The sequence below is a fragment of the Colossoma macropomum genome, unplaced genomic scaffold, assembly GCF_904425465.1.
Source record: "Colossoma macropomum unplaced genomic scaffold, Colossoma_macropomum, whole genome shotgun sequence".
NCBI classification, from domain to species: domain Eukaryota; kingdom Metazoa; phylum Chordata; class Actinopteri; order Characiformes; family Serrasalmidae; genus Colossoma; species Colossoma macropomum.
The window spans coordinates 104,550-118,700 of NW_023496040.1; the positions used below are offsets into that span (position 1 = coordinate 104,550).

Below are 14,151 nucleotides of genomic sequence, written 5' to 3' on the forward strand. Positions count from 1 at the left end.
CATCAGTTTAATTACTTTTTGTTTCATAACTCAGTAAAGCACACAATACAACAAGTATAAATTTATAACAACAAGTACACGATACTTGATATATCTCAGTTAACCCAATTAGCATCTCAGTTGCTTGGAATTGCTGCCATAAACCCAGCTATGAGTGTTGTGTTTGAACTTGTTGTGCTTGGTTGGCCTCCAGGCTGACAGTGGAAGAGCACATCTGGTTCTATGCTCGGCTGAAAGGTCTTTCTGAGGACAAGGTGAAGTCCGAGATGGATCAGATTGTAGCAGACCTCGGCCTGCCTCACAAGCGCAAATCACGCACCAGTCAGCTGTCGGGTAAGCATGTGGCAAAAAGTATTTCTGTTGCTAAACACACTGCAGCACTATTACCATTGTCGCAGTGCAATGTATAATTTGTATTGATTCCATTACAGGTGGAATGCAAAGAAAGTTGTCGGTAGCACTGGCATTCGTTGGAGGTTCGAAAGTCGTGATCCTGGATGAACCCACTGCTGGAGTCGACCCATACGCCCGCAGGGGCATTTGGGATCTGTTGCTGAAGTATCGTCAAGGTATAGAATATGGACATTTCTTTTACATTTTAAAATATGGACTTTTCTACTTCATCCTTTGGGTCCTTTGTTTGGCGAATGGAGTATAAAGGAGTATTGAGTCCGTTGTAGTCATTCTAGCTATTTAAAGCATATAAAATGTTTGATCCTCATTTATACATAGCATAATCATTGCTAATTAAATCATCTACTTGTTTAGCGATACAGTTGCAAATAGTGGTTTTCACAATTTCAGGTCGAACCATCATCCTCTCCACCCACCACATGGACGAGGCAGACATTTTAGGCGACCGCATAGCCATCATCTCCCACGGGAAGCTGTGCTGTGTAGGCTCCTCCCTTTTCCTCAAGACACAGCTGGGCACTGGATACTATCTGACTCTGGTCAAGAGGGACTTTGACCTCTCGCTGAGCTCCTGCCATAACTCCAGCAGCACTGTTTCCTACTCCAAGAACAGCCTCAAGAAGGTGGGTATCCATTCAACCAAATAATAGGAGTAAGTTGCTATGTAAACAGGGCATTAATGATATAGTAACCTAATAGAATGAAAAACGATGAACATGCTTTTTTTTCCATTCAGGAGGACAGTGTCTCCGAAAGCAGCTCTGATGCTGGCCTGGGCAGTGACCATGAAAGTGAAACTACCACCATCGGTAAGAATTTTACTTTTCAAATGAATGGTTTCCTAAGAATGAAATTTTTTATGAGATTAGAGATTTACTTTTATCTTCATTTCCTTTCCAGATATCTCCCTCATCTCTAATGTCATCTTCAAGCATGTCCCATCTGCCAGATTGGTAGAGGATCTAGGTCATGAGATCACATATGTGTTGCCTTATGAAGCAGCCAAAGACGGAGCCTTTGTGGAACTGTTCCATGAGATTGATGATCGCCTCACTGACCTTGGTATCTCCAGCTATGGGATCTCAGACACAACCCTGGAAGAGGTACTTCAGTATTACTGTCCTTATTGTAATTGATCGAATGGCTTTTGATGCTTGGTTTAATTCAGTCCACTATATGTAACAGTATGATATAATGTTAATGTTCTGTGGTGCAGATTTTCCTCAAAGTTGCAGAGGACAATGGAGTTGACGCTGAAACGTCAGGTAAGCTCAAACCTGTTCTTTTGTTGAAGTCACTGTAGAGCATGCATTGTAACTGTGCATAATAGTATGCATTGATGAATTCGTTTCTCTGATCATTTCACTTCCAGATGGCACTATTCTTCCCAGAAGGAACCGTAGACATGCATTTGGTGGTGACCATCAGAGCTGCCTGAAACCATTCACTGAAGATGATAGCTTTGATTTCAATGACTCAGAAGGTGATCCAGGTAGTTCTGTTACCCATCCCTCATTTCACTCCCATCTTAGTATATATTAGTATAATAGTAGTATATTGCAATTATGTCATACATCACATCTCATCTGTCAAATCATGAAATGAGTATGTGAGTTGGCCACAGTTTGCCAAGTGAAAAAAATAAAAGGTATTAAGAGTGAGAATTTAGCTCACACATTTAATGTGTAATGCTGCATCTCCAGAATCTCGTGAGACGGACTGGTTGGGTGGATCTGACGGAAAAGGCTCATACCAAGTAAAAGGCTGGAGTCTGAAGAGACAGCAGTTTGTGGCCTTGCTCTGGAAACGCTTCTTGTATGCCCGACGCTCCAGAAAAGGATTCTTTGCTCAGGTGAGTTCATCATCCCAGAACATTTATTATATGGGCTCACAACACTTTCTCACACTTACACACAAATACATAGGATATCTCCAACCAAATTTGCTCTTTCCAGATCGTGCTGCCGGCTGTGTTTGTCTGCATTGCCCTGGTCTTCAGTCTTATTGTTCCACCCTTTGGGAAATACCCCAGCTTACAGCTGGAGCCCAGCATGTATGAAGAGCAGTACACCTTCATCAGGTATAACCCACCACAACATTTAATTCGAAGAGTAAGGCTGCAGTTTCATAATAGTGAAGCGAATTGCTTCCCTCGCCAGCTATTAGCTATTAGCTTTGGGGGTGTGTAAGCACATTTAGCTTCCTAGAGTAAAAGTGCATGTTAAGTTGTAGGATAGTTCTGAGTCCTGTTGAAACACACAGACCTAATATTGTTTTAAAAATTACAAATTTCAACCAATATGCTATGTACATGGTACCAATCTGATATTATAGCTTAGTAGTTAAAAAAATATATTGGTATTGGTATTTATATTGTCCGATACTCATATAATATCTCCTGATGGCAATTCATACTAATTTTTCATACTCATTTATTACATTACCTTTTCATCCCTTGTTATCAACGGGAGGAAAAAAACAATAAAAACTGTAATGTAAATGCTGCATAAGCCAAGAAACTATCTTCAGGACGCTAACAATCATGGTTATACTCCAGCAATGATGCCCCAGAGGACATGCACACAGGCAAGCTTCTTGGAACCTTAACAGATCAACCAGCCTACAGTGGACGATGTGCAGAGGAAGGAAAGTCTGTGTAAGTCCTGAAATCTTCTAATCGTGTCAGACATCTGTATTATAGCACCAAGGTGGAAACATAATTCATCTTCTCATTAAATACAGGCTTTGTCTAATGGAGGAAATCAGAAGTCTGTAAGCTTACAGAACTTACAGAAGTGAATGACTAATTCTTTATTTTCTATAAAACAGAGGCAGCTCTTGTCCGGTTAAAGAAGAGGAATGGGCCCTGCAGGAGGTTTCTGAGACAGTGCGGGACATGTTTGTGACAGGGAACTGGAGCATGGAGAACCCTTCACCTCTTTGTGAATGCAGCTGTGAAAAGAAAAAGAAGATGCTGCCAGAGTGTCCACCAGGAGCAGGTGGTCTACCACCACCACAGGTAAAAACACAAAAATTACATTAACCCCTTAAACTGGGTTAACTACATATTAGTTTTACAGTTGCTACCAAATAATTTGTAATAGTTATGGAATAATAAGTTTCAACATAACTATAACTAGCCTAGAAGTAGATAAATCCCTGCCCTCATTTTTATATATAATATAGTGTTTTTCTTTGTGCTTTGTCTTTTTAACCTTTTTTTTCATTTATTGTCTGTAGATTAAAGTCAGCAGCACAGACACTTTGCAAAATCTGACTGGAAGAAATATCTCAGACTACTTGGTGAAAACATATGCACAGATTATTGGCAAAAGGTAAGTTAATGGAGACAAAGAAACTATGAAGAACATTTAACTCCAATAAAGTATTATGCATATTAACAGCAGCTGTTTTTTGTTTTTATAGTTTGAAGAACAAGATCTGGGTCAATGAATTCAGGTATGTATATCAGCTTTAACTTCAAAATGCCTTTATGTTGTGATGTCTTTATGATATACTATATCATTTGTAACATTCCTGTTGTGTGAAAAACCTTGATTTCTGGATTTTATAACTCTTTCACTGACACATTTACTGACAAATTACCATATATAACCACTAATCTTCATAAAAGTAATGGATTTTGTCACTCTTTCATTGACACCTCTGCCCTGGTTGTCCACAGGTATGGTGGATTTTCGTTAGGTGCGAGAAGTTCACAGGCCCTGCCCCCTGCTGATGAGATCACTGATGCTATCTCTCACATCCGCCATCGTTTCAGCTTGGAAAGGGTGAGTTTCAGCTTGTGTCTGACAATATCCTATAGATCATTTCCTACAAGATAAATACACAGATTTTGCTTGATTCAAATGTGTATCTGATTTCCATAAGAGTAAATCCTATCACATCATTTCAGTTTACTTCCTTCTGGCAATAATCGGGTTGATTTAAAATATTTTATTTGTGTGAAGATGGTGCGCATATTTGAATCAAATAAATTAAATGCTTTTCTCTGTAGTTACTGAATAAAATGGCAAGAACATGCACTGTACTGGACTTAAGGTTTTTTCAGGTTCTGATGTTATTTAAATACTCATACAGAGCTCAACTACTGACAAATATTTTATTAAAGAATCAAACCATTAACAGATCGTCAGTAGTGACTGACAGTTTCGGTCAGTCATACTTTACTAAACCAGTTTGGCGATTTGGTTCCAGGGCACTGCAGCTGACAGGTTTCTGAAAAGCCTATCTGGCTTCATCCAAGGCCTGGATACCAAGAACAATGTCAAGGTCAGAAGACTTGTTTTATGTTTGGGAATAGTCTGTGCTTGATACCATAAATATCATGATGTTTTGACTTGTTGGGTTTAATGAAAGTACTGTATGCTTGTGTAAGAGAGGTAGCATTCCTCAGGCTGAAGTTGTGTGTTTGGGATCTTTTTCTTATATATCTATTCCTTATATGTCCTTAGACAGTTGGTTCTACAAATACAACTAGTGATGGCTGATTATAGCAAAATTGCTTATTGTTTAGTTTCAACAAAGCTGTCCTTATCAACTAAGGCCAAATCAGTAATACTATTAAATGAGCTGCAGTAAAAGTCTTTATTCACTAGCACTGCATATGTAATTTGGTTTCCTCATAGTGGTTGTGATCAAAGAACTAAACTGTTTAGAAAAACTAAATCTGTTCAGAAAAAAATTATTTAAGTAGAAGATTGGAGACTCACTGTTAGCAATACCTTCACTGTAGCTTTATTCATACATATTGTAAACCAACAAGTGTTGAATTGTACAATACAGTTAAAGTGCAGCTTTTGTGGTTATAAACTAAGGTGTCTTTACTCCACCTTTACTTTACTATGTGTTTTCTCACTAACAATTCGTTTTTTTGTCCTCGTGCAGGTTTGGTTCAATAACAAAGGCTGGCATAGCATCGGAGCTTTCCTCAATGTGATGAACAACGGCATCCTGCGTGCCAGCCTGCCCGCTGGACTGGACCCTGCCAAGTTTGCCATCAGAGCTTTTAACCACCCACTAAATCTAACCAAAGAGCAGCTCTCACAAGTGGCCCTGTGAGTAAAGACAATTTCAGTTAAAAAAAAAAGAACTTTAAAAATTGCTGTCAGTAAAATATCACAAGCTACTATTTCCTTATTTTCCCAGGATGACCACCTCTGTCGATGTCCTGGTATCCATCTGTGTCATTTTTGCCATGTCCTTCGTCCCGGCCAGCTTTGTGGTCTTCCTCATCCAGGAGAGAGTGAACAAAGCCAAGCACATGCAGTTTATCAGTGGAGTGCAGCCTTTCCTCTACTGGCTGGCTAATTTTGTCTGGGATATGGTAAGAGCTTACTGGATTTCTGTGGACAGCAGACAAAAGTAATATTAAAATGGCACTGAGATGGTACTACTTGTTAGCTTTAAAATACATTAATGTAATAAGAATTTTTTAATGTTATAAATAATTTTACAAGTTATACTAGTAAGAAGCAATACTAGTATTTGGGTAATACAGGAGTAGAGACTTTGTCTGTGCAGATTGAATGCCAGAGTAGTTGGGTGCAACACGTGGCTTATACGCATACCTCTGATCTTGTCCCTTTAACTCCAGTGCAACTACATAGTCCCAGCAACCCTTGTCATCATCATCTTTGTCTGCTTCCAACAAGAGGCCTACGTCTCCTCCACTAACCTGCCTGTTCTGGCTCTTCTTCTGCTGCTCTATGGGTAAGGCTTTAATCAACCTGGCAGCACATTGTTCTCTTACTCAGCACATTTTATAAGAATTAACTTTCTTGTAAGTTTTATTCTCCAAGGGAGTGTTAATTCATATGCTTCTGTATCTGTCTGTATATGTATACAGGTGGTCCATAACACCTCTGATGTACCCAGCATCGTTCTTCTTTAAGATACCCAGCACTGCATATGTGGTCCTAACTAGTGTCAACATCCTGATTGGAATTAATGGCAGTGTGTCCACATTTGTATTGGAGCTTTTTGGCAGCAATGTAAGTACTGACCAAGTGCCTTTCACTAAAACACACTTGATTTCAGTGTGCTTTCCTAAACGTCATAATTACATCAAGATAAAGTCTTTCCTCTCTGATGTCTTTGATTGCAGGAGATTGGCGGCATCAATGACATTTTGAAGAATGTATTCCTGATCTTCCCCCACTTCTGTCTGGGCCGAGGACTGATAGATATGGTGAAGAACCAGGCTATGGCTGACGCCCTGGAGAGATTCGGTAGGATATTGTCTCACATTTCAGATTCACACAATCACTAAAGCTTATGAAAGCTGATAGCTGCTTATAACAGCCATTTACACATGCGTACCAACACTTGCCTGTCGCAAAAAATGGCAACGATCCCATGAAGGTGTCTCCTTATATAAAAGTGATTTAATTTGTTGGGAAGAAGAATTGAATATAGTGGGGCATTATATTGTAATATGCTTATTACGTTTTAATTAGCAAGTAGTTGTAATTAGTTGGCTATTTGTATAATATTGTAATAAGCAGCCAGTTATTTACCAGCTACTGGCTTATGAAGGCTTAATAAGCACAGTACAAGGGCATTATAATGTCCCCCTATACTTTTAGATTATTTTTCCTTAATATAACGCAAGACAAAAAACACCTTCAGGAGCATCCATATAACCCTTAATTGCAATAATAAAAGAATTTGTGTGTTTGGGCAAATTCTAATATAACCTTCCTTTGTGTTCTCAGGTGAGAATCGGTTCCGTTCCCCTCTGGCGTGGGATATGGTGGGCAAAAACCTTTTTGCTATGGCTGTGGAAGGTGTGGTCTTCTTCTTCATCACTGTGCTCATACAGTACCGCTTCTGCATCAAGGCCAGGTAACACTCCACTCAGTTGCTGTTAGCTTATTGCATTTTTTTTCAAGATATTGTGAAACATTGTAATAAAGCTGCTTCTTTTAATCTTGCCATTAACCCACATTTACATCTATACTGGCTATCTTTGTTTGTACAGGGGATTTAGTGCTCATTTAAAGCCAATCGGTGAGGAAGATGAGGATGTAGCCAGAGAAAGGCAAAGGATCTTGAGTGGAGGTGGACACAGTGACATCTTGGAGCTCAGACAGCTGACCAAGGTAGGCTTTTAGACAATAGAAGCAATATGAAGAGTCCCTTGTAAAGTGATAGGTCAGCAAAAATAATATAGCCAGTCGTTTTTAGCAATATAGTGATGATTTGATGGTTCAGCAGAAATAATATAGCCAGACACTTAATAAAGTGATGATATAATGTTCCTGCAGGTGTATAAAAGGAAACAAAAGCCAGCTGTGGACAGGCTGTGTGTAGGAATTCCACCTGGAGAAGTAAGTACATAATGTCAATGAGCTTTATAAACTTTTTGAACAGTTGTGAGCTTTTAGTCTACTACTGAGCATACTCAGCCTATATACAATTGAGAATGGTTCATATTTAAAATTTTAATCAGCTTTACTTTTTGTATTAGGTTCATGATTATTCAAATGATTTTTTTCTTTGTAGTGTTTTGGCTTACTTGGTGTAAATGGTGCTGGAAAGACAAGCACCTTCAAGATGCTGACTGGTGATTCTGTCATCACAAATGGAGAGGCCTATTTAGCTGGCAAGAGGTAAGCAAATTCAGTTCAATGTGTTGTCTGTAACCTAATATACAGCTAATAAATAATTCTGCACTTTCTGTTTTAGCACTGTATGCAAAATGCATTTAGTAAAAATTGGGAAAGTCTTTAATATTTCTAAACAATTTTTAAAAATTCTGACAATTTTTCAAAAATTGTAATTTTTTGAGATGTAAACAAACTTTCCAACTCAGATTTCTTTACAGTGGTGGTGATAGGAACCAAGGTTTGTGACATCTATGACACAAATATAGACACGTCTTCTGAGTTTAACATATAATGCTGCTAATGGTAAAATAGTGGTAAATCAGAAAAAAAAGTTTTCTTTGGGGACTATTTTGCTTTAGAACTCCCCTCATGTATCTCTTTATCATTAATTTGTCTCAGAAGTATTGTAAAACAATGTTTCAGGCATCAAGTAGCATATTTGTAACCATTTCATGTAATATTTTTCTTTGAGACAAGAGATCTGGTTTTTATTACCACCACTGCAAGCAATTCTGACTTGGCAAGTTTCTCTAGAATGAATCATTTCACATCAAACCACTCCGAATGACTGTTTTCATCTTAACAATTGAACTATGAAGAAGCTTTGGAAAATTGGAAAAAGGCTAAATGTAAATGCTTGATTTCTTTCTCAGTGTGCTGACAGAGATTAATGAGGTGCATCAGAACATGGGTTACTGTCCACAATTCGACGCCATAAATGACCTGCTCACTGGCCGAGAACACTTGGAGTTTTACGCCATTCTGCGGGGAGTGCCTGAAAAAGAAGTTTGTGAGGTCAGTAATCATCAACTAAAGTCAGTATGGATAGAACTGTGAGGAACCTTATCTTTGATAAGCATCGCTGTGATCGAACTGATTCAAGAACAGTTCTTTAGGGAATGATTCAGTGCATCAGATTTCACCATGATCCAGTTCAATTCGATTATTTCGGTATGATTTCAGTATTACAAATGTGACTGTGCAGTAGTGGAACATCAAAAACAATACACTAAACTTTTTGGGGACTCACATTTTAAGATAACCTCAGTTTACCAAAATCCACAAAGTCCACAGTTAATGTAATATTATTATAATAAAAATGAAAGAGTTTGAAAACATTCAGATGAATGCATCGATCCTTTTCTACCTGTTTATTAATAAGTATCAGTCTTTAGTTGACAGTATTGTTTCATGCTTGATTATTGCTGTTAGGTGGCGGAGTGGGGCATCCGTAAGCTGGGGCTGGTGAAATATGTAGACAAAGCTGCAGGGAACTACAGTGGAGGAAATATGCGTAAGCTCTCCACTGCCATCGCTCTGATCGGGGGTCCACCAGTGGTTTTCTTGGTGAGTATGAAACATATATAAAGTAACCAAGGGTTGAGCCCTTGCTTAAAGACATAATGTACACAGCTGCATAACACATTAATAAATACAATGTAAATACCACAAAATATAAGTCTAAAGATCATTAGCTAGAATATAAGCCAAAGGCGAAGGGGGTTAACTAGGGTCATCTAAGTTAACATTTGCCATTCATGAAAACAGATTAATCTGGCTTGGCCAGAGCCATTTGGGAACAGTGCCAAGATTAAACCCAATTGGCTACCATCCCTTTTTTAAGACCCGAACAACACCAATGTGACTTCTGTTACTGTCTTTGCCCTGTATGATACTGTAAGTTCCTCCCAGAGGTTTTTAAAGCTGGGTGGGTCTTCTTGCACTTGTCACATAAAGCTTGGCCATGTCCCTGTGGAAATATGCAGAGCGAGAGACATCATGACCATTTTGCTGCTGTTCATGCTGTTCTGCCTGTTATTCTGGCTCAATCTGTGGGTAACACTTGACCTGATTGTTGCTCTGGTAACAGGATGAGCCCACCACTGGTATGGACCCCAAGGCCCGGCGAGCGTTATGGAACTGCATCCTCAGCATCATTAAAGAGGGACGCTCCGTCGTTCTCACCTCACACAGGTAAGAGAGAGACAGCCAGTTCAGCTTAAAATGACGTTATCTTTAAGTTGACTTAATGAAGTTACACTCATTTTGGAACTGCATTAGTGATGTCAAATAATATACATATAACTAGTTATATCAGTTTTCCCTTGTCCCTTGAATCCTTTTCACTGTCACTCAAAGTTTGATTGATTGAAGTCCATATCTAACTTAATCCACTGCTTTTCTTTTGCAGTATGGAGGAGTGTGAAGCCCTCTGCACTCGCATGGCCATTATGGTCAATGGCAGTTTCCGCTGCCTGGGCAGTGTCCAACACTTAAAAAACAGGTAGGAACTCGGAGAACTGATGCTTTTCAACACACCACAGGACTTCTGCTCAGAAGCCAGCAATGATTGTCGTGTGTTCTAGGAATTCATTAAAATTTGGTTCTAAGAGTGCACCAACCAAATCATATTAGCACTACTAAACACTAAATTCAGTGCACGTTTGAAATCACTTTTGATATGAATTATTTTTATTATTTTATATACAATAACAACATACAGTGTAGTTCTTAATACTTTTAGATGGTAATTTTAGATGTGTTCGATATGTCAAGTATGTTTTGGCAACAAGAAGAATACAATAATTATATGAAAGATATACTTGTAGATATCATAGATGACCTTCAGTAGTAACAACAGACAACAGACAAAGTAAGAACAGTGTTTGATCAGTGTTTTGTGTGTTCAGGTTTGGCGACGGCTACACCATAATCCTCCGGGTCGCAGGGGCCGACCCACAGCTGGAGCCGGTGATGCAGTTCATTGAGCATGAGCTGCCTGGCAGCATTCTGAAGGAGAAACACAGGAACATGTTGCAGTACCAGCTGCCTTCCTCACTGTCTTCTCTAGCACGAATCTTCAGCATCCTCGCCAAGAACAAAGACGAGCTCCATATCGAGGACTACTCCGTCTCTCAGACCACATTAGACCAAGTAAGTGTATGGGTTTGGATGAGCTGCTTTTAATTTGTTTGTCGCTAAGAAATCTGGCTTATTAATTGCTGAACCAGACATTCTTGAAATAATTAAACATTAATAGTTAACGACAATAGTAACACTTCACTTCCAAGGGTTAATGTACTGGTTAAAAATAATTGAGTTTGACTTGAATGTACATGAACTTGACTTTAAGCTTAAGAACCAGTTAAGAATAGCGTTTTCCTTCACTTTCATACCAAAACATGAAATGTAGCAAATACAAAACCTGTCTACTTTTATTATAATATTTCGAAAACCTCAGATTTTTTTGTTTAACCTGTATTTGACACTCTTCTCCATTCTCTCTCTGCTTCTTTTAGGTATTCGTCAATTTTGCCAAGGACCAAAGTGACGAGGACCACTTTAAAGACATTTCCATAAGCAAGAATGATGTGGTGGTGGACTTTTCTCAACTCAACTCTTTCCTCATGGACGAAAAAGCCAAGGAGACAGTGGTGTGATCCGCCAAACTTGCCACAAACGGATGTGCTGAAATCCGTTTTTTGAGACTCTAGTGTCATTTTTCATACTTATTTTTAGTTCTTTTTTTGTTATACTTCTTCAGTGGAGTGTGTGCCCACAAGAGGGCGCTGGACTTACCACACACTACTGAGAGAAAACTCAATGCAAATCAATGCAAAAAAACAAACAAAAATGGAGAAGAATCCACTACGATGTTGTCAAGGAAGAGCCTGGTGCCCCTTGCTGCATCGCAACATTAGCGTGCGTGAAACTTGAAGCTATCTGTTCCAGTGTAGTGTTGTAGCGACGACAGACCAGAGTGCTTATGAAGATTCTGCCTAGTTTCAATCAGACACTGCCACCAAGACTTGTAATTCAGGGCCTAAGTTCATCTCTTTCAAGAACAGACTTACAATTACAAGGAGCAGCAATTTTAGCCTCTCTTTGACTATCAAACTATTTTTTGGCAAAAACACAAAGTGAGATTGTCCACTGCTGTTCAGTAAGGAGGCTTTCATGGTTGAGTTGACGGTCAACACTCAACTAATGGAAAAGAGGACAAAATACCAGCTGTTACAAGAAGTTGAGGAAGGTACAAATGTGATTTCGGCTGATGTAAACCAAGACATTTTTATTCGAGCACAGGAGTTTTACTGCCTTAAATGGCTAAAATAGTTTTGCGGATGCTAATTACTGGTTTCTTTGAGGTGTGTGCTGCATGCTTTACAAAGAAGCCGCATGGGGGACTCCTGTGCGAGCCGAAGCATGTGCTTTATTCCAGTTATAAGAGTGCTAGTACTGTCGTGTCCTACTGTTGTGTTTTCAAGAGAGTTTCAACAGGTGGATAATGGGGGGGTATATGGCAGGACTTCACTGAGAGGTTACTTGTTTGTAATAAAATACAGATAAAATATCGTAAAAAAAAAAACAGATGAGGAGAAGGAGGCCTATAACTAAATATTACATAAACGTTGTGACACATTGTGTGTGCCAAACGAGAGTTCCTAGTACGCGTCGGGTGACTGCAAGCCCACCGAGTCAGGCTAATATGTGAGAGCGCAAGCTAGCTAGTTGGACACATATTGTAGTGTGGTGTACTGTTGGATGTCATCCACCATTGTAGACTACTCCATGCGCTGTGGTCAGTGATTTTCGTGCTGTAGTAGCCTATACACCACATGCTTGTTTTTTAATACAGAGATTTACTCCTGAATAGTCTTGGACATCTAACAGCTTAGTAGTTTTGCGGGGCCAAATGTGATCTAATAGTGGAACAGACATCTGGGGACAACATGTTAAGCTTTTAATCCGCTGCAGACAAGGGTATGGCTCCTCTAAAACCCACCCCGCAAAACAAGCTAATGTTAAAATGTTCATTTTTATCACACACATGACACATCTATATGCTAAATTGGAGTTTTTGGGGGACTTATCAGCCGTTAATAGACTGACAACAGGCTTGCTGTCGACTGACAGGCAAAACATAGCCCCCCCCTACTTTGAGAGCTGCCTTAAAACCTCAGCTTATCCCCCCATTAAGTCTACGTTCTCACCCACGTTTAGCTTAGTATTTCTCTTTGGTGTCCCCCAGATGTTCCCATTATGAGACCATATCTGGCACCAGAAGACTAACAGCTCAATTGTAGGCTACCTGTCCTATCAGCGGGTATTGCACACAATTGAGTTGATAACTCAGGATTTAATTCTTTCTAAATTTCATCATTTTTTTGCAATTCAATTCCCGCGTCACTGTCATAACTAAACGTTTGAACTTACATTTTTCCACACCATTTGTATACACCAGTTACCCTTTACATCGTATAAACATTTCATAAGGAGTGGACCAATGGAAACGGTCCAAACATTCAAAATCTCACACAATACAACAGTAGTGCGACTGTTTTCTTACGACAGTGACGTCTCGTTACATTATCTTGTGAAACCACTATGGGCTCTCCTCCCAGAGGCGCTGTTGTTGCTAGCCTAAAGCTAAGAGTGACCAAAAGTGACAAAGTGCCACCGATACTCTTTTCTGCATAGCTGCTTTATAGTTCAATTCCTTTCAAATAAACAATCCTCACTGCGATTTGAGAGACAAAAGAGAGTCTTTCCAATCTGAATGCAGTTCTAGTTCTGTAGCCTGACATCATAGGTCCAACATTGAAGCACTTTATAACAGTCTTTGTTGAACTAGTTTTGTTCTGGACTTTTGAACTTTTTAAAAAGTTTCTACACAGGATGCTCTTTGTTTAACAGAAGATTAAGACGTTATTATAAAATGTCTTATGGTCATTTTGTGTTAAATTATGTGTTTACATTTTAAGTATTAAAAGGCTATTTTAGTCTCTTTTATGTCTTTTCTGTACTTATATATGAATAAAAAAGACTACATTCAGTCTCCTTCGTTGTGTTTATTCCTTGAAGATGTTTTTGGTCAGTAGACACTGATGTGCCATTTTATCACAATGCTACAGTAAGACACACAAGCTGTTGACATGAATAATTCTTGTTTTTGTAACAGGCCAACAGTGATTTTGAACCCTAGAATTGGCTAAGATATTCTTAATCTACAAAAGCATGAAATAGACATTAAACTTTTGTGCCCTTATGAAGCAAAGCGGCTCACATGCATTATAACTATTACAACAGGCCACTAATGGATGGT

General features: G+C 39.0%; 1 protein-coding gene across 2 annotated transcripts in view; it reads left to right on the forward strand.

Moving 5' to 3' along the window:
- abca1a (ATP-binding cassette, sub-family A (ABC1), member 1A) overlaps positions 1-13,882 on the forward strand; it is a 45,574-nt gene extending 31,692 nt beyond the window's left edge. The window contains exons 21-50 of one of the 2 annotated variants that reach the window (XM_036564760.1): positions 194-333; positions 432-569; positions 805-1,037; positions 1,151-1,223; positions 1,315-1,517; positions 1,631-1,679; positions 1,787-1,906; positions 2,118-2,266; positions 2,370-2,494; positions 2,972-3,070; positions 3,244-3,433; positions 3,655-3,749; positions 3,841-3,873; positions 4,100-4,205; positions 4,633-4,707; positions 5,323-5,492; positions 5,584-5,761; positions 6,032-6,147; positions 6,284-6,428; positions 6,542-6,665; positions 7,152-7,281; positions 7,418-7,538; positions 7,704-7,766; positions 7,942-8,048; positions 8,699-8,840; positions 9,258-9,392; positions 9,916-10,019; positions 10,237-10,329; positions 10,736-10,979; positions 11,345-13,882. In XM_036564760.1, the coding sequence (XP_036420653.1) occupies positions 194-333; positions 432-569; positions 805-1,037; positions 1,151-1,223; positions 1,315-1,517; positions 1,631-1,679; positions 1,787-1,906; positions 2,118-2,266; positions 2,370-2,494; positions 2,972-3,070; positions 3,244-3,433; positions 3,655-3,749; positions 3,841-3,873; positions 4,100-4,205; positions 4,633-4,707; positions 5,323-5,492; positions 5,584-5,761; positions 6,032-6,147; positions 6,284-6,428; positions 6,542-6,665; positions 7,152-7,281; positions 7,418-7,538; positions 7,704-7,766; positions 7,942-8,048; positions 8,699-8,840; positions 9,258-9,392; positions 9,916-10,019; positions 10,237-10,329; positions 10,736-10,979; positions 11,345-11,485 (3,841 nt within the window). In that variant the 3' untranslated portion in view covers positions 11,486-13,882. The remainder of the gene's footprint in view (positions 1-193; positions 334-431; positions 570-804; positions 1,038-1,150; positions 1,224-1,314; positions 1,518-1,630; positions 1,680-1,786; positions 1,907-2,117; positions 2,267-2,369; positions 2,495-2,971; positions 3,071-3,243; positions 3,434-3,654; positions 3,750-3,840; positions 3,874-4,099; positions 4,206-4,632; positions 4,708-5,322; positions 5,493-5,583; positions 5,762-6,031; positions 6,148-6,283; positions 6,429-6,541; positions 6,666-7,151; positions 7,282-7,417; positions 7,539-7,703; positions 7,767-7,941; positions 8,049-8,698; positions 8,841-9,257; positions 9,393-9,915; positions 10,020-10,236; positions 10,330-10,735; positions 10,980-11,344) is intronic. The other variant, XM_036564761.1, reaches the window with a different exon arrangement.
- The last annotated feature ends 269 nt before the right edge of the window (positions 13,883-14,151 follow it).